The sequence below is a fragment of the Dermacentor variabilis genome, chromosome 6, assembly GCF_050947875.1.
Source record: "Dermacentor variabilis isolate Ectoservices chromosome 6, ASM5094787v1, whole genome shotgun sequence".
Classification (NCBI taxonomy): Eukaryota; Metazoa; Arthropoda; class Arachnida; order Ixodida; family Ixodidae; genus Dermacentor; species Dermacentor variabilis.
In genome coordinates this window covers 124,788,720-124,807,600 of record NC_134573.1, presented here as the reverse complement: position 1 = coordinate 124,807,600, position 18,881 = coordinate 124,788,720, and the positions used below count along the sequence as shown (strand labels likewise).

The 18,881-nt window shown below is 47.4% G+C and overlaps 1 protein-coding gene across 4 annotated transcripts in view; it reads right to left on the bottom strand.

Moving 5' to 3' along the window:
• The window catches only part of sev (receptor protein-tyrosine kinase sevenless), a 145,083-nt gene that overhangs the window by 10,198 nt on the left and 116,004 nt on the right, over positions 1–18,881 (bottom strand). For all 4 annotated transcript variants that reach the window (XM_075695695.1, XM_075695696.1, XM_075695697.1 and 1 more), the window contains exons 18-40: positions 18,676–18,865; positions 18,350–18,503; positions 17,346–17,512; positions 16,577–16,752; positions 16,088–16,226; positions 14,618–14,874; positions 13,802–14,071; positions 13,092–13,285; positions 11,214–11,545; positions 10,437–10,661; positions 9,763–9,977; positions 9,265–9,403; positions 8,679–8,923; positions 8,108–8,284; positions 7,123–7,433; positions 4,838–5,061; positions 3,442–3,543; positions 3,204–3,345; positions 2,375–2,537; positions 2,192–2,256; positions 1,921–2,050; positions 884–981; positions 205–402 (exon numbers count right to left, since the gene is read on the bottom strand). In XM_075695695.1, coding sequence (XP_075551810.1) covers positions 205–402; positions 884–981; positions 1,921–2,050; positions 2,192–2,256; positions 2,375–2,537; positions 3,204–3,345; positions 3,442–3,543; positions 4,838–5,061; positions 7,123–7,433; positions 8,108–8,284; positions 8,679–8,923; positions 9,265–9,403; positions 9,763–9,977; positions 10,437–10,661; positions 11,214–11,545; positions 13,092–13,285; positions 13,802–14,071; positions 14,618–14,874; positions 16,088–16,226; positions 16,577–16,752; positions 17,346–17,512; positions 18,350–18,503; positions 18,676–18,865 — 4,313 coding nt within the window. The remainder of the gene's footprint in view (positions 1–204; positions 403–883; positions 982–1,920; positions 2,051–2,191; positions 2,257–2,374; positions 2,538–3,203; positions 3,346–3,441; positions 3,544–4,837; positions 5,062–7,122; positions 7,434–8,107; positions 8,285–8,678; positions 8,924–9,264; positions 9,404–9,762; positions 9,978–10,436; positions 10,662–11,213; positions 11,546–13,091; positions 13,286–13,801; positions 14,072–14,617; positions 14,875–16,087; positions 16,227–16,576; positions 16,753–17,345; positions 17,513–18,349; positions 18,504–18,675; positions 18,866–18,881) is intronic.

The following is an 18,881-nucleotide window of genomic DNA, read 5'->3' as shown; positions in this document are numbered from 1 at the left end:
ACGTTTTTAACAGTCAAGAAGTTTGAACAAGCCCAATGTACTGACTCCTACAACGTATTTGGCGGGAATATGAGTTTTACGTTATGCTAAAGATGGTTTGTTCTGATTGAAAACAGCGCCGGACAGCCATTAATGGGTATCGGAACATCTTTACAGAAACATATAAAGTGCATACACGCGATAGTGTTGAGTGCCGGGACTGACCAGACGTCCGAGTGATTTGTGAAGACGCCGTCGACGAGTGACTCCGGCGGCATCCAGCGCACGGGCAGCAGTCCTTCGCCCTCCTTGCGGTAGTAGTCGTGCTTGTAGATGTCGCGCGCCAGGCCGAAGTCGCCGATCTTCACGACGCGTTCTGCGGGGTCCGTGCTCGACACGAGACAGTTCCTCGCCGCAAGATCCCTGCAACAATGACACCACTGTCGGTCAAATCTCTCGTTTCTCAGGAGCGGTAACTACCATTCACGATAGGACAGAGACAAGTTGCGGGCGAAATCATCAGCAGATGAAGCGAGATCAGCGCCATTCAAGCACGATCCCAGAGTTTCTGATAATTCCACTGAACGATTCTGCGTGAAGGTACAATTCGTCCCCCCCCCCCACACACACACACACCCCCGAAATGAACTATGCATCGTACATCCAAGTTTGAATCAACGACACTGATATATATCCCTTACATTAGGTAACAGTAGCCCGACCTTTCTGTTGAGCTGAAATGTTTCTGTTCAGCTTTCATTTGTAAACACTAATTCATCGCGGCACAAAAGAAACAGTGCTATCGGTAATGTCCCATTCGCATCCCACAGATATGTTACCAAGCTTAAACAAGGGGCGACCGAGTGGTGTGGTAAGTCATAATAAAAGGCGTAAAAAAACTGACCTGTGCACGAAATGCATGTCTTCGAGGTACTTGCAACCTTTGGCTACGTCGACGCATATGCTGAGAAGGTCGTTTAGTGTCAGTGGCGACCTCTCTCCCTAAATTAACACAAGAGAATAAACAAAACACGTCAAATTTAGAATCATATGTTCTTGTGCAACACGGACCTGAACACCAAAAGTTTAAATGAACTGTCAAGCGGCGAATAGTGCATCGTGTCTATGCAGATATCAAATATCAACGTTATCCTTATACAAACGAACTGAGCAAATAAAAAAGAAACGTTGCTGAATAGAAGCATCGCTAATATACAGGGTGCTTTTTGTTAGTTCCACAAATTTTTGTTAAAGATTGCCTATGGTAGATAGCATAATACTAACCCTTGATGTAAATTACTCGACGAGGCGGCCAATACTTCTGAGAGAGATAAAAATGGTCATTCTTATAATTAACGTAATGACGCAAATTCACTTTTTAAGTTAATTAATTCACACCACATATATCGATCTACGAATTATAGCCGCTGAGTTCACACGGCGTATGCAGTTGGTACGAATTCTCTGTACAGCAGCAGCTCCGAGATAATAATTTTCAGTGTCCGGCGAGATGCATTGGCGTTCCAGTTACGTTTTAATGTAACCCCTGTTTTATTCATTGAAACAGAGAAGTAACTGGAACACCAATACGTTATGACAGACGCCTTGAAAATTAATATCTCGGAACTGGTGCTGCCCGGAGAAATCGTTTCAAGTGGATACGCCGTGCGAACTCGGCGGTTATAATTCGCAGATTGAGACATGTGGTGTCAAAAAATTAATCAAAATGTTAGTTAGCGTAATTACGTCAATTATTAAATTGAACATTTGGTTTCTCGTATAAGTAATGGCCGCCTCATCGAGTAACATCTATCAAGGCTTAGAATTGTGCTGTCTGCCACAGGCAGTCTTTAAACGATTCGGTGCACCTAAAAAAAGAAATACCCTGTATATACGAACGTTACGTCCTCTAACCACGATAGACAAAGAGCAAGCGCTTACAGCCACTGGTCGATTGCTTCGCAGGTAGGACAGAAGGTCTCCTCCCTCCATGAGTTCAAGGATAATAAAATGCAAGCTGTTGTCCAGGGATATGCCGAGTAACCTCAGGATGTGTTCGTGCTTGAAGTTGCTGCAGAAAATAAATCACATTTGGTGGTGAGTAGTCATAAGGTCGGTAACAGGCGAAATGCAGGTCTTCGTAGCATAAGAAGTAAAGACGGGTTTCAAAATATTGTAGCGGTATCAGAGAGAGTTCTTGCATTCGACCAACCTCATTAGCTTCGCCTCCTTTAAGAATTCAGCTTTCTCCTGCTCCGTGGCGCCTTTTCGAAGGTTCTGTGAGTGAGAAAGATATCTTGTCAAAAAAGTATTATCTTCTTATCTAGCCACTCTCCCTGTATCATTGCGTATTTTCACCTGAGGCATAGATTGAATGGAAGTGTGTGTCACGCACCTTGACAGCAACTTTCGCCGGTGGCATGCCTTCTCCTCCGAGATTGTGGGCTATTCCTTCGTAGACTTCGCCGAAGGCTCCGCTTCCCAAGAACTTCGTAAGTATTATTTGGTCCCTTTCTATGAGGGGCACAGAAGCGAGTTCTTCGTCTACAGGTAGGTCTCTGCAGATGAGAAAAATAAGAAAAGAGAACGACGAACTTTTCAGAGTTTTCTCAATGTTTTTACACAATGTGGGACGCTTGACAAATATGTGAAAAATAAATTACCGAGGTAACGGGCAAAAGTAAGCTCTGGTGGCACAGGTTGCCGCACCTAACAGCATAAACGACACTAAGGGATGGGAGCCGTGCTTCAATTTTCTTGTGCCTTTATTAAACTGTGCAATTACCGAAGTTTCCATCGGCTATCGGAATTAAGGTACGCATATGGTTATTACGTGATCTTATGTACTGCAGTACCGTGGCGACGGGCAGCTATACTTTTAAACAATCTAGCTAACAATCACCAGCGCCTTGTAGCCGCCAAAGTGTCTGACAAGAAGAATAACTCATTACAATATGTCATGACACAGTTATCGCAAACTGACGTCATCGGGCAGATATAATGCTATGACGAATTTCCCGGCAGGTGATCGTGTTGCTGCTGATAGGGGTTCTTTGATAGGCATTCCCTCACTCCGAGTTCCACTCCCACGATGAAAGCACGTCATGTCGAGATGAACAGTTGCTTCAAAAGTTTTAGGGTGGACACATAAAAGTAGGTTGCCACATGGGAATCGATTGAAAGAGAAACTGAGCTTTTCCGGTGCGGCATGTGGGGTGTCTTACCCGAGGGCGTACAGGGCGTTGTTCTGCTGAATAAAATTCCCGTTTCGAGGCAGTTCACTTAGCGTTGCCAGTTCAAGGTCGGGCCGGAGGTCCCGAACGTTGTCCTGCAGAACTTTCTTTTCCTTCTGTCTCCTCTTATAGACTGAATGAAAGAAAAAGCCGAAAAAAAATTCATCACTCGCATCATTTATATGTGAAGGAGAGGCACTCTTGATGAGAGCATTCGAGAAATTCTTACCGATGTACAGTGATAGTACAAGCACGCTGGCGAACAACAGGACGCCCAGGAACGCAAAGACAATGATCTTCCTGACAGGGTTGTACTCAAGGCCGATAACAGCTGAAAAGAGGCAGAAAATTTAAATAAATAAACCATTTTATCGTGGCTAGGCAATATAAAAATAATAATACTTGAACTTAGCGTGTTTTCTTTTTCTCCTTGCAGTGACAGGTAGAAGATAGGCATAATATTTACTTTTCGCTCCGCTCCCATTTCACCCCAGTGCATATTTCGCGCTATCGTTAAGCGTATGTCTACAAACGCGCAAGGAGATGCAACTCAACACTCTGCTTAGTCACACACGTAACAAACGGAATAACATTTTGGTCCGCTGGCTCTTTCCACGCCGCACGTTGCTTTCGCGGTTAGCCAGTGATTTAGGGTAATACGGAGTACAAGACTTTGAGCACAGCCAGGCGTGAACACACGCTATAGGCTATAGCGCTGCAGTGACTTGCGTTCCTTCTAACAAGCTTAATCCAGGTTGCACTTAACGCTGCTGCCTCTACGCAAACATTTCTGTGGAAGGATGTACTTTTTTCCTTAGTCGACACGGCTACAAAAACACGTGTCCTCGTTCTTCTCGTGGCTTGTCTAGACGTTTGTTTGCCGACAAGCAACGAAGCCAGTCCACAATTCTGCTGCAGCTCGCTTCTCAGATGACATGGTGCGTATACGATGGCTTTTCATTTTATTTTTCACCTGGACGAACGACAAAGTAAATAAACCAACTGTTTTACTGGGGGACGTAGGTTGGAATATCGATCTTTTTGCGAAATCAGGAACGCAAACAAACAAATCAATCAGTATACAAAAAATTAACAAAATTATTAGTGTTCGCGGAATTAAGAAAAAAACGCATGACGCTGTATAAGCAATTTGTAGCTGCTTAATGCCTTAACTGGTATAAGATCGGTCAACATTAGGAAAAGGAACTTGCAGTCGACATCTAATAAGGTAACACCGGCTGTGGAGAAAACGAGATTATAATAAAGGCTGTGTGGTGCTTCCGTCAAACAGCGTTTGCGTCTAAGACATGGCAAAGAAGCTTTCTCGAGGGACGCAGACGCGAGAAAATACCAGCACCGATTAAGGGTTTATTAACGGCACAATCGCAATATCACCAGCATTTTAACGAGTTATATATTATCGCGACCAATAGTGAATGAAAACTTGATAATTAAACTTCCTCACGACAATTCAGCGCAATGAACGTGGAGCTCAGCCTGGGCTCACATCTTTGTGGGTTGCTGCTCTTGAGCTTACCACGGAAGCCACGTTAGGGTTAAGTTGCGCGGTCCAAGCTCAGTGTGTAAGGAACGTGTTAGTTTGACATGTGCGCAACGCGACCAACCTCCGGGCTCCGGTAGTGTGAATGGCTCGCTGGGGTCGCTGTACTCTCCTTCGCCGTACTCGTTTAGGGCCCGAACCCGGAACACGTATTGGTGCTGAACCTGCAGGTCTCGAATGATCCAATGGTTGGCGCTGCTGTTGTAAGCCGTGACCCAGGCAGATTCACTGGGGACGGTCGGTGTGCTGCCGTCATCCGATCGCTGCTCGGCGACAAGGTCCACAGCCCTGGAAACGTGTCAAGGCATGGTGACGTCATTGGCTGCTTTCTAGCGACAGGGTGCTGGCCTACAGCTGGTGATCTTTATAATCAAACCTTGGAGGAAACAAAGCACGAAAGACAGACGAAACAACTGTGTTTGTTCTTCGTGATGTTCTGTTCGCTCTAAACATGTTTTAGGACGAAGGCTATTCGCTGCTTATCATCTGTCCATTTACAGGCCATTTACGGAAGCGAAGATCTTGGGAGCCTGGCCTCACAGCTCATTGGCCCAGAAAGCAGTTCGAGCGCTTTTTCGCTGCCTGAGGGCAACAGACTTGAGTGCCCGACTATAGACATCCTACACCTAAGTTCTCTCTCTCCCTCTTTCACTCCCCATTCCCCTCCCCACGTGTAGGGTAGCAAACTGGACTCAGTCTGGTTAACCTCCCTGCCTTTCCGTCTTCCCTTCTCTCTCTCTCTCTATCATCTGTCCAGCTGCCCATCGTCTGCTTCATGTTCTTTTTTTCTATGCAACCATACACCGTGCTTCGCTATCCTGTATACAGCGAAACCTGAAGTACGGCTTTTCTCGAGGTCTGCACACATAATTTATGACAACGTCACCACCATAAATGTTTCAGAACGGAAATCGGGAACCAAGTGCTAAAAGCGGGATCATCACTTTTCTGTCACCAGGACGCCCCTTGTCACTTGTATTCATTCGGGACTGTTCGGTCCTAGTTAACTTTTTATCCCTAAAGATGGGCTACATTGTATTTTAGACGAGCTAAAGAACTGCACTCAATAAGTTTCTAAAACATTTCCTGAGACACAACGACTCAAATACAATTTAAAAGAAGGTAATTGAAATCCATAACGTCACACTGGCGTGCGCGCGTGAAGCTTCTGGCGCGAAATTAACAATAAAATGCAACTATGACGTTCGCTTTCTTTTTTCTAATACTCAGCCTTCTACTGCGAAGCTAACAAAGATAGTTTTGAGAGAATGCTTTGTAAGAATAAAGCGATCTAGCCATTCTCTTCAGTGTTCCCTTAACTTTTTCTTGTGTGTTATGTTAAGATAAGCGAGAAAGAAATGGCATCGATTGCTTCGCGTAACGCCATACACGCTTTTGTATTTAGTGTTGTTCGGTTCCATGTAGCCCGCTCTGCTACCGTGCAAGGGTCAGAAGCCTGCCGCGGGCTTCTTCACGACGCTCTCAGGTGAGCTCGAAGGATCACAATGCGGACTATTTCAGACCGTACGGCGACGGGGTATAAATAGCGGGTCGGTGGAGATGTGTGCCATCCCATTCCGCGTCATCTCAAAGCGCAGTTGAGAATTCAGCCGTCACTGACAGGCGTGTCTCGTCTGAGAGGAGAAGATGTAGCCACAATTCATTTTTAACTGTATACTGACCGAGTATGATGACGCTAAAGTCCCCAAGCCTCGTGAAAAGCCATTGCGCTAAACACAAATCAACAAGAAACGATAATGAGAATCTTAACATGACCGCCTAAAAGGATGGGTCTTGTGGTACAGATCTGCCTCGTTTACAGCGCGGAAATGTTTTACTTTAGCAAACCGCCTGCTTAAGTTGTAGTATATAACCGTTTAGCGTGCTGGCCGTTCATGATTGGGACTACAGCGAGATTCTGCAGGAGACGCGCACGCGAGGAACACAGAAAAATAATACGCGTAGGCATCGAATGCTTGCGAACAAAATTTCAGATTGTGAACAAAAATTTGAATGTTAACGCAACACCAAGTCTTATATCTAGTTTCAGGTGACGATACATTTGCATGCGGGGACACGAAGTTAAACCAAGGCGAAAAAAAAAAGGTTAAGAATTCAGAAAGGAAGCGACGAAACTCCAGAGTTGCGCAAGCTGACGCAGTCACGTTTCGGCGAAACCGCGGCATCTTTCTCTGCCCATTGTCTCAGACTGACACGTGACCGAACGAAGAGGTGCCACAGCGTCTATCGCTTGAACGTTTAGGGGCGCGACTCAAAGCCTCTCACCTAACTAAACGCAAAGACTGAAGGCAGAGCGGGCAGTGCTTGCCCTAATGACTCTGTGCGCACCTGACTTGCAGCTCGTAGAGGAGCAGCTCCCCGCCGTTGCGGGGCACGTCCTCCCAGCGGACCTGGAAGAGATCCTTTCCCAGGAGAGACACCTCGGGTGGCGCCGCCTTGCCCGGGCTGTCGGCGAGCGTCTGGAAGGCGAAGTGTCCCGTCGGAGGCCACGGGAAGCTGTCGTTGAGCGAGCTGCGGTAGGTGAGCACCATGCGCAGCGAGTAGCGGGTCCTCGGCAAGAGCTTGCGCAGCGGGTAGATGTAGGTTCGGTTCGCCTGCGTCGCCTCGCTCGTGAAGTAGCGCCACTCGGAGGTGCTCGGCTGTATGCCCCACAGGGTTGATGGACAGAACGGAGAAAAGAGGAATACGTGGACTTAGAAGCACGAATATTTTTGCGCGAAAAAGAGAGAGAGAAAAAAAAAACAAGCTTGCTTAGCATCGCGTTTCAGAAGAATGCGTACGCACACGTGTAAGGCCTTTGAACGAGCTGTAACTGCGGTGTTGGTGCATGTGTGCCCGCTCTGCTTTACAAGTGTACAGAGGTATTCCTGCTATAATGACTTTGATATGTCCTGGTGCGCGGCCACTAAATGTTCAGTGACGCTTTTTATTGTGTTTCCTCTTTTTTATGTGTCCGTGCTCTTCTTCCAGCGAAAATATATTTTTCAAGGCATGTCTATTCGCGTCTCTGACTGAGAATCATGAGATCCACGCACTTCTGACAAACAGTCCAACGTGTTTTTGCAAATCGGCGGTGCGAACGAATGGCTACGCGGCTGAATCTCCCTGCTGATTGACATATGTGCATTAAGAGCTACAACTACCCGATTGCACAGACATATGACTTCCTAGCCCAGCTCAAGGCATGTGAGTGAAAGCGTCCGTAGTCGGCTCACGTACAGAAACTCCGGCAGTCGCGTACGAAAAGAACAACCTTCGGGTAAAAAAAATTTACCTGCGCTAAACATGTACACGGGTCAGGCAGTGGTCTCACCTTCAGGTACTCGACCCTGTGGCTCAGAATGACGGGTTCACTCGGTGCTGTCCACGTGAGGTCCATTTCACGTGAGGTCACACGAGCTAGCGTGAGGTTTGAGGGCAAGTCGAAGGTAGTGACGGAGCGCAACTCGCTGTCGCTATGCATGTCACCTTTCCGGGAGTAGGCCCTCACCTGCACGAAAAAAGAAAAATATTGAATTAAAACACTGTAATAACGACGACCTCTTGACAGGCATATTAGATTTATCCATGAGATGAGAAAAAAATGCATTCTCTTATATTTGTACGTTTCCTTTTGCGTAACGCGCAAATTATGGACGAAGGAAGATACTTTGTATGCTGTCAGCGTTTAGACGAGAACAACTGTTGAGAGGATGCCTACATCCGCCAATCGACTTACCAATACCTTTGCACCCAAACCGAGGCCCTATTTTTGGCTACCTCAAGTTCTTTCAAAAATCTATCTTCAATTCCTGTCTAGATTCATACAAAATCATCCAAAATCATACATCCTCACTCGTACACCCGCACAAAACACAAAACCGTGGGTGAAGTCAGTGGCTCACCAGGATGCTGTACTTGGTGCCAGGCACCATCTCCTTGAGCAGCATCCGGTAACTCAGTGAACGGTCATCGGTCGGCGCGCCCGTTAGGTAGGACATGGAGTGCCACTTGTGGACGCTGCCGTCGCGGTACCAGCGCACCTCGTACGACAACGGGTGGCCGTTGGGCTTAATCGGAGGCCGCCACTGGACCGCTATGCGAGTAGGAGTCAAGGGCTCCACTTGCACCAGGATCGGTTCACTGGGAGCTGAGAGAAGTGCGTCAGGGTCGTCAGAGCTTTAGTGGCCCGACACAAGGAATGAACTCGATGAACGCTTTACGCTAGAGCGTGACCATCAAGCCCAGCTTCTATTAGGCTGCTTCTAAATCCGCGCATGCGACTTTTCCCCCATCTAAGTCTAACAGTGGTGCAGCCTCTAAGTAAAGTGTACAGGTATGGCAGGACTTTTTTCTCGTTAGCCTCCCAGACACGCAGACGAGGGGCGTTTTGAAATAAACGTGATCTGGCGATGAACGAAGTCGGATTAACTTAAGGCCTGGGAAACAGGTGCTGCCAACTAATAGGTTCTACGCGCGACACCTACTCACCTCCTTCCGCAGTCAGGAAGATGGCGTTCGGTCCGGGACTCGACATGCCGATGCTATAGAAGTTGCTCATTGCCACTCGAACTGTGTAGTTTGTGAACGGAAGAAGATCCTTGAGGATAACCGTTGTGTTGTACGTTTCCTGCAGGGAGGAGGCGTGATGGCAAGTTATGCAACCAAGAACACAACACACAGAGATTTTGCTAGCTGTATCTGCTTACTGAATTATGTAAGAAATTGTTAAGCGTAAGCTACAAATGCAGCCATGGAATTTAACGTGCAATATAATACGTTTGTGTCTTATTACTTTATCAAAACTTACAAATTTGGTGTTAAGGGCGCCACAAAGCATGCGTATGTCTACCTCACGTTCACTGTCATGCATTGGACACTTAATACAACAAACGATAAACCATCAAATTTGCAGCAAAACTAGGGGAAGGTGCTCTGCGAAGAAAATAGCCACGAAAACTATTCTGTCAAGTCTCGACCCCGTCTCACCAGCGTCCTGCAGCCGTAGAGAGACTCAGAGCACTGCCACACGTTGTCCGGCGTGATCAGGCCGTAGAACAGCGTGTACTTGATGGAGGCCATCGAGACCTTCTGGCAAACTGGGGGTCTTACGGGCTCTGGCAGCTTGATGGCCAACTCGTGCGAAGAGGACGAAACGAGCGTCGGCGCAGTGACGTTGTCTGGAGGTGACAAGCACTCGGCGTCTGCAAAGCGATTCGGAAAAAAAAACGCACCAAAGCTCAATAGCGTTGCATCTACAACATGCAGTTGGCAGATCGAAATGTCCGCATTCAATATCGATGGGCTCTGTGAAAAGTATCGTTCCTTTATGATGATGCGTGCCTTCCAAGAACTGCTTCTATAGCTGTACACCTTCTGCTTGACAGGGAACCGGACACGGCGCTATCGCAGACAGACAAGCGATGCCACCTTGATTTATCTAGCCGGAAGTTCTATCGGTGTGTCACGATGTTGAAGTTCTGTCGATGGCTAACGAAGAAAACTGAGGCAACTAAAACGAGGGTAATCTTGCTTTATCGCTTCTTGCAGGAAAATATTTCTAATCAGAGAAGCCGTACCGACCTCATAAAAATCAGAAACAGAAAGGAAAACGATATCTGGAAATAAGCGCAGGCAAGCGAAGCATATATATATGCACGCACCGGGATAAGGTTGGAGGTGGTCGCCGATGGCCCGTATGCCTCGGATGCCTCGAGCAGCCTCGGACTGGACACGCCGCTTCTGTTGGCCGTGCGTGCTGGCGCCGTTTGGGGACGAGTCCGAGACCACCGCCGACTTGGACTTGTCGTAGCTGTAAATTTTGCCCGTCGACGAGTTGGACCAGTAGATGAAGAACTTGTCAGCGGTGAGACACGTCGGTGGCAAGCCTGGTGGGTGAAATGAAAACGTCGAATTGAACTCAAAAAGGACCTCTCGGGAAAATTGCTGGGGTCTACGAAATATTATATATGGGCGCAAAAGTATAGACATACGAACTAAGGCAATATACACAAAGTAATGCCGTTATGTGTGTGTGTCCTTCCGTATGTGTAGTTCTGCGCCATTGAATAATGTTCAGCCAAGGCGAGCACGAAGTTGCGTGGAGTGTCTTTGTGATATTAGCGAAACCTATCCCTTTGAGTGAAAGAATAGGAGACGGCAAAAAACTAGGTATCTCCAAATTTTGTTCATTCGGTAGCATTAGACTCTCTCTTGACGTTTTTGACTTTCTTTGTGCAAGCTAGTATTACCTGAACAAACAAGGTAACCGCAAGGCACTCGCCATAATTCTCCCTACTTCTTATTGCCCATATACCCAACGACTCATATAGCAAGCGTGCTCGAAACATTTTTTTTTTTTCATATTACGCGCGGGTATCATTCCTATCGCAGATATGTTGGAAGCTAGATGAACCTCGACCTCAGGCGGGCCCACTCACCGACGTCCTTGACCTCGGTGGCGTTGACAATCATGGTGCAGTTGCAGCCTTCCAAGTCGGCCGACCACACGTGACCGTAGTCGCCGTCTACCCACAGTAGCCGAGGTTCAGCCTTGACCGACCTGTCCAGGGTGACCGCTTGCCCAACGGACGAGTGCGGGTCGCACGTGCAAGAGTAGCGGTCGCGCCGCTTCCGGATCCTGGACGACTGGAAGAGCTCGTTCTTCGCCGTGTGCAGCCGCTGGAAGAACCGGCGCGGGTTCGAGCCGTCCGCGTTGCACATCATGAGCGTCGTCGAACCGCGTTCGTTGGTCACAGTGTAGATGAGCGTGCTGTGGTTGAAACGGGCATAAAAAAATACACGATGTCATTAAGCTAGACTAACTCACTAATCAAGTACATCACTAATCAGTCTCCTATAGGAGACTTCCCTATGAGCGAACCGGAGATGCGAGAAACGCCTGAAAAGTGCCCACAAGGGGACTCATGCCAACATCGCCAGCGCATTCACACAAGGCCAGCACGAGCCTTCAGCGAGGTATATTTGAGAGCAGTTCTGAGCTCTTATATTCGTCCACTTGAAAGGCTCACTATAAGTGTCCTTAAGTCGCGAGCCACAGAGGTTTATGGCTGTCGTTCAGCTGTGTGGTTGGATGACTTTTATGTTCAGGTAAATACGCCAATATTAAAAAAAAAGCCTTTTGTTTCAGGCTAGCACTTCAATTTACAATGTTCCCAAGTGAAAAAGAAAAGGACAGTAATAAGTTTATGCTTACATCTTACTCCCTCACCCCATTTGCACGCCTTTTCTGCTGTCCTGGATGCACTTAAAATCACTTTGTATTTTAAGGCAGAACTGTCTTCACTGTACTTCTATTAATGCTGTATCGAAACCAGAACTCAAGGGGCAAAAATAGTAAGAAATGTTCTGGAAACCTGGATAATTTAGACAGTAAGGTATTGGATGCAAGGATTATATTAATGCGGAAAGCTTCAGGCCGACGATGTAAATGTTATTTACGATGTGCGATGAGAAATGGCTGCAGATTTGTGTGTGTCGCTCTGACGGACGAGTATTTGTTACCAAAAATGTGCGCGTTGTCAAGGTTATGAATTTTTGCGCTCTCTGGCGGGAGACTTTACGAGTAGCCGCCACCTTTCTGTACTGGCTAACCTATGCCCAGGCAAAATTTTATGGGTGAGTTTTTATTTGAAACATCTATGAGCCCTTACCGCGGTAAAGTTCCAGAAATCCAGACATCTGCTAAATATAATACCGTAATACGAGGTCCTGAAGCCTTACTGTACCGGTACCACTGCAGTATCGCACGGGTACTCTGTAAACTAATTTACAACCTTAAATGAGCATAATGGTGTAAATCAGTGTATAACTCATAAACTTAACCCCAAAAGGATGTAAGGGTGTAGGTTATAGACCAAATTATGCCCTTACGCACACGTAAATGTGTAAATTAGTTTACAGTGTACCGTGCCTACAGTGTATTGAAATCAACACAAGAGAGGAAGCCTCTGCTGGAACAGATATCTCTGTAAACTTGTGACGGGCTACAAACAGCGACGACACTATAACAAGCCGAATAAAGCACTCTTCAAATATGCATTATTTGTTATAGCGCAACTTCAATGCATAGCGCCTTTTGAATAGTTTGTGAATGTACTATGCACGGAGAAGTGACAAAGCTACGCACACTAATGAGTCTGTCAGCCGTACTCTTTGAAATCCCGCAAAAGAAGAACATTTACCTAACCTATCACGCCGACTATTTTATGTCACTCCAGCCAGTCGTTCGTGAAAATGCGAGACGTCAATAGCTTTCAACACGTCCAATATTATAGCACAGCGGGCAATCGACTTGCCTGGTGAAAGGGTCGACTTCGACGGAGTTGATGTGTTCGCTGCTGTTCAGGACGCTGTAGAAGTTGTGTCCTCGGTTGAGGTCCATGACGATGATGGAGCTCTGCCCAGTGGAACGCTTATTCTCCGTCCAGTAGAGGTACCGACCGACCCAGTCGATGGCGAGGCTCGTACCCGCCGACGGAAGGCTGTGCACCTGGTTTAAAAATGGCGACGCGTGAAACAGCGACTACGGTGGGTACAGTAATCAAATTGGGGTAGTTTAACGTCTCTAACCAACAAACGCTACGAGACGCTGTAGCTGTGGTTTCCGGATTAAATTAATCCAGAACTGACTAGCTAAGGGTCGTTATCATCCGCGTAAATATAGGTACGCGAGTGTTTTTTTTTTTCATTCCTCCGTCATACGAATGCAGACGCCAAGCCATGGCATCAAACCCGGGACCTCGCGCTCGGCAGGAGGACGCCATAGCCGTTGAGGCACTGCGACGGGTTCGTGGGCACACAAATAATCTATATCTGTGCATGCAGCCTTTCTGCTGCCCAACAAAGGTATATGAGAGTAAGTGCAAGATGCGAGGCGTTCAGTTGTTGTTCTACTACGATAAAAAAGAATTACTATCTCCCAAGCAACTTTCTTTTTTTCTCTCTTTTGTTTAGGTTACTTTCTTTTCATGGCAACCGCTCTGAGCAGAGAGGGGTAGTAGCTCACCACGCTGATGTTCGATCCGTCCAGCGCCGAGGCCATGAGGAGCCCTTTCTCCTCGAGCCAGAAGACGCGCCCGTCCCGACCCAAGTAGGCCAGCGCCACGGGTCGGCTGGCCTTGCTCGAGAGCAGCCGCTCCTGGTGCAGGTCGACGTCGCTGAGCTTGACGGCGTCGGTCTTGGCGAGCAGCAGCCGAGGCACGGGGTGCTCGCGGGCCGTGCTCATCTGCACCACCTCGCTCATCGGGCCCTCGCCGGCGCGAGTCGCCGCACCGACCTGCGCGCGCGAGGACGGACGCACGAGGACAGTGTGAGATATATACGACTGCTAGATCTCGCTAGTAATGTGCAAGCAGCGACGTCAAGGATCGGAAGGAAGGAGGGAAGTAATGGACGTGAGGAAGGGAGAAATCGGCTTCATCGGGGCATGTTCCACAAAACAATACGTCCGGTATCGATGGGAACTGAAAGCTTTGAATATTCTTAATAACTGGACTCAGCGTTATATAACTTTACCAGTTTGACAGGAGGTCCCATTTCATTGCATGGCTATGAGACTTCTTTGCGTAACCGTATGTAATAATAGCACATGACGAAATAGTGAATATGACTGATTCTGAATGAACTCAGGCAAATGTATCATGCACTAAAAGAAATGGATGCAACTTTGCAGCTCCGAAGTGTGCAACAGAAGACGTTTTACGATTCCAACTAAATTTCCTGTCAGTGCGCGAGAGATGTAGACAATAAAAAAATACGGACGTTTTCGCTGTGTTTACCGCATGATGGCGAGATCGATGGCTGGCCCGCGTGTTGCCCTCACCTGAAAGTAGTAGGTGGTGTTCGGCAGCAGGTCGGTGATGCGGTAGTGCAGCGCGTCCCCGGAGACGCGCACGTGGCGGCACAGGGTGCTGATGCTGCCGTCCTTGAAGAACCAGCAGTTGACTCGGTGGCTCTCGATCACGCCGTTCGGGTGCTGCGGCCGCGCCCAGCGGAACTCGGCCTCGATGACGGAGCGCTGACGCAGCGGCGACGACTTGTGGCTCACGAATACGCGCGGCTGCAGGGGCTCCGTGGGCACTGCGAGGTGGCAACCACACGCACGCGTCAACTACGCGCCGGCACGCGCCTGCCAGAAGCGACATTTCACCGGGGGAAACGCTGACGAAAGCGTCAAAGGGCGTACTTTTGTTTTTCACCTCGCATACCTTATTGCCTTGACTTGTGAAGATAGTGCTTTTTCTTGGCGCTACACTTTCTAACTACTATTTTTTTTTTTTTTTACATCCAAAGTATTTGGGGTCGAAACCTGCATTGATGACGACGGACGTTGCGTTATTTGCGCGGAGCAGCTCAGTAGTATACACTGATAGGCCAAAAGCTGGCTGAACGAATTTCTGGGGTTTTACGTGCCAAAACCACGATTGCCAACATGTCCCGTGCCCCTAATGAACGGGAAATGGGCCTCTTTGCATTTCGCCCTCATACAAATTTGGCCGCCGCGGCCGCGATGTGGTCCCGCGCCCTCGTGCTTAGCAGCCACCGTGGCGGGTGTAAAAAAGCCGTTTGTACGCTCACTTGATAAACCCAAGGAATGAAAGCATCACGTTATTAGTTAACTGCTGGTTAAAAATTTTCCACAAGAGAGAGAGAGAGAGAGAGAGCAAGGACAGGAAAGGCAGGGAGGTCAACCAGACGAGTACTTGGTTTGCTACCCTACACTGGGGATGGAGGAAAGGGGAATAGAAAGAGGAAAAAAGGGAGAGAGTGAGCACTGAGTGCGTGTGGGAGGATGCACAGGGTCACTATGAACGGTCTCTTAAGCCGGTGCGCTTCAAGTAATGTACTTGAAGTCAAGAACGAGTCACTGGCACGAATCGCTTTCCGCGGGGTGCCAGTGACTCGTGGTCCTTGTTTGAAGAGCAAAAATGAGCTCAAATCAAATCGCTTAATTTTTCCCATATGTATACATATTATATTTACCATGATCGCGATATCCCACTTTAGTGCCGCATTAATAATACAGTCATTTAGCGCAAGCAGTTTACTTCCTGTTCAACACTGATTTGGCGCGTAATTTGAAAGCGACAAAGCAATGTAACACACTGAAAAAAGAAAAAAAATGAAAAATTAGTGTTGGCATGAGGACGATGAGACTGAACAACTCTGACCATCGTCTCATGGCAGTAAGAGAGAGGGAAATAAATGGTGCGTCTTGAATGAGTTGCGCACCGGAGCAAAACAGGAAAAAGAAAAGCGACTGACAGAATTACGCTAGCGATGTTGTGCTCACCTGACATTGGCGAATAAATCACGGTAGCCGTCGGCCGCGAGGAGGCCCAATATGTGTAAGCCCTCACAACAATCTCCAGGCGAGTGTAGGGTCTCAGAAGACTTGACGATGGATACACGAAGCGATTTGCTTCGGTCACCTGAGTATTGAAAGGAGAAACATAGTATTGCTTAGTGAGAGAGCTACGTTCACGCTCAGCAATAAATGAGTTACGCACAGCACGCGACTGCCGCCTGGCTCTACTACTGCGGCGAGTTCAACGAATGAGAGGAGGGGAATTACGTTAGACTCGAAATAATGAAAACCTCTCGCGTCCACATTATTTTTTTTTACCTCTGCATATCTCGTATCCCCATCTCAAGCTCAGGCCACTCTTGGGGTTGTCTTGCAAACAACGTTTCATTTTGCGTGATTTCATATCACGCGTATATCGAATTTATTTTCGAGTGAAGCAAACGCCCTCGTGCACTGAAAGGCTGTCGAACTCACCTGAGTGTAAACCTCGCGGTCGTCCTTGATCCTGAGCTCATAGTGAACTTTTCCGTAGTTAACATCGCTCTCCAAGGGCCAGATGATCGTGAAATTTTCCCAGGTGCCGATCACCTGAATTCCTTCCGGCATTATTTGCGATGGGACGACGTTAACCACCGCTTTGTCCATGCCACCTAAAAGAAGGGCGGAAAAAAAAAGCAGTTTCAGGCATTTTCACAATTCCCGTCATGCCCAGTGGATAACACCCTATGCATGAAAAAGAAGGCTCCTTTTCTAAGGACAAGCGACTCCAAACCACGCTTGACGCAATAAGGATAATGAACAAAATAGTAGTACTGTGGTCATCTCCCAGATAACCCCGATCCTGTAACTTATATTTTAACTCGTCGGTAAAGTAATCAGCTAAAATTGTCCTGGAAAGCAAACGCAACGTGACCCTTTCGCTGTCTATATGCTGTATTACGTATACATACTCAACGGACGTTTATGTGAATGCTAAACATATCTTGTGCTCATATTTCCTGCGGAACAATAGGCAAGAGAGAGAGAGAGATAGGAATATGATGAAGGCAGGGATGTTAACCAATCCAGAATTTGGTTGGCTACCCTATGCTGGGGGAAAGGAGAAGGGGAAGAGAGAGAAGGGAAATAATTTTTACTTCAGGTTGACCTCTCTGCTTTCCCTTAAGCAAGTATCTCTTTCACGAAAACGACTCCATAGGTCAACCATAGCTCAAACAATATCAGAGACGGGACAGCCTTTTACCTGGATAGGGCTGCAGTGACGAGTCGACCACTGCCAGAGCCTTGAGTTCAAAGAGACCCAGTCCCTTGAGCGTGGCGACGCTCTGACCGAGCATGTTCGAAATTACCGCTTGCTTCTCTTGGTGGATCCAGTAGAGACGGTCGCTGAAATACCACACCGGTCCTTTCCTGAAAGGAGAAAGGTTGTCGAAAATCAGCGCCAATATAAGCATTTCGGTAAATAAGGTTTGCCGTGTTTGCAGATGCATTTAGGCCAGATAAACGGTCTCAGACATAGTCTTCATAAAACGCAAACAGGCTACTCCGTACGTAACCACAGCTGCTTTTCGGCTCAGCGATCGTACGCGCATAATAAATCTGTAACTGCGAAACTATCACTAAAGCCCGAAAACAACCAGTCTTTTCATTCTTCAGAGCTTTGAAGCACTGCGACTGCCACACGAGACGCTATACATATCCTAGGGTCAGGCCAAGCCAGAAACAGCGGGGCCTGAGTATTTTTAATGAAAGGTGTTCAGTTCCGCGTAATGCGACAGGAAACACTGGCTTTGCAATTAAGTGAGAAAAGTAATCTTACTGCAAGTCACGAACCAGTGCGTCCAAAGGGGCTGAAGGTGAAGCAGGAACATACTACGAGCACATTCGCTCATCGGATTCAAATTCATGCATGTGAAGTAATTATTCTTTGGACACCAACTCCGCGGTCCTATTTACTGTGCACAGTACTTTACATAGATTCCATTTCTTTAATTATCATTGCACGGGCATCCTTATCTTCATTAACGTTTGGTCCTACTGAGCTGCTCATAGTGCTTATTAAGGTAACATAGATATCGATCCTTTGGGGATAATAACAGCCCAACACTGACTGGATATGCTAAATGTTGGCCACTTTATGTGTGTGCGGACAAAAAAGAAACCTGAAAATTCATATTTCAAATAAAGATACAAATCCAAAAATCCAAATATAAATCCTATAAAGCATGATAACTATTCCCTACTTACATTTCACTTTCACTAAGAGGACCAATGATCTTTCCGGCGATGTGGTTGTCCTGGACATCTTTTCTCATAGGTGCTTGAAAAAGCTTGGACCCTTCGAAGCTCCTAACCATCCAGTACACCTTTTTGTTGCCGACGTCTAGCGTTAGGCCCATAACTGCAATACAACACCAAAGAACCATGGGTCAAGCGAACATCGTTACAGGTCACTGATTGAATGGGGCTATGCAACGCAGACCTCAATTTTACGAAATGCGTTTGTATGCAGGTGCGCGTGTATGCGCGCACATGCCACGTTTCATGCAAGGTAGGCTTCCCTGGGCGCTCACCTTGTTTTCCGGAGAAGAGCCCAGTCTGAAAGAAAGAAAGCCTGTCGTCGCCGTTGAGGCGGGAGCATTCCACGCTGTGCGAGGTGGCCCAGTAGAGATAGCCGGCCAGCGAGTCCACGGCTATCTCTTGAGCCATCGTTAAAAAAGGAAGCGCTTCGGGGTGCGTGCCGTCCAGGTTGGAACGGGATATCTGCGAGGTGCAGGTG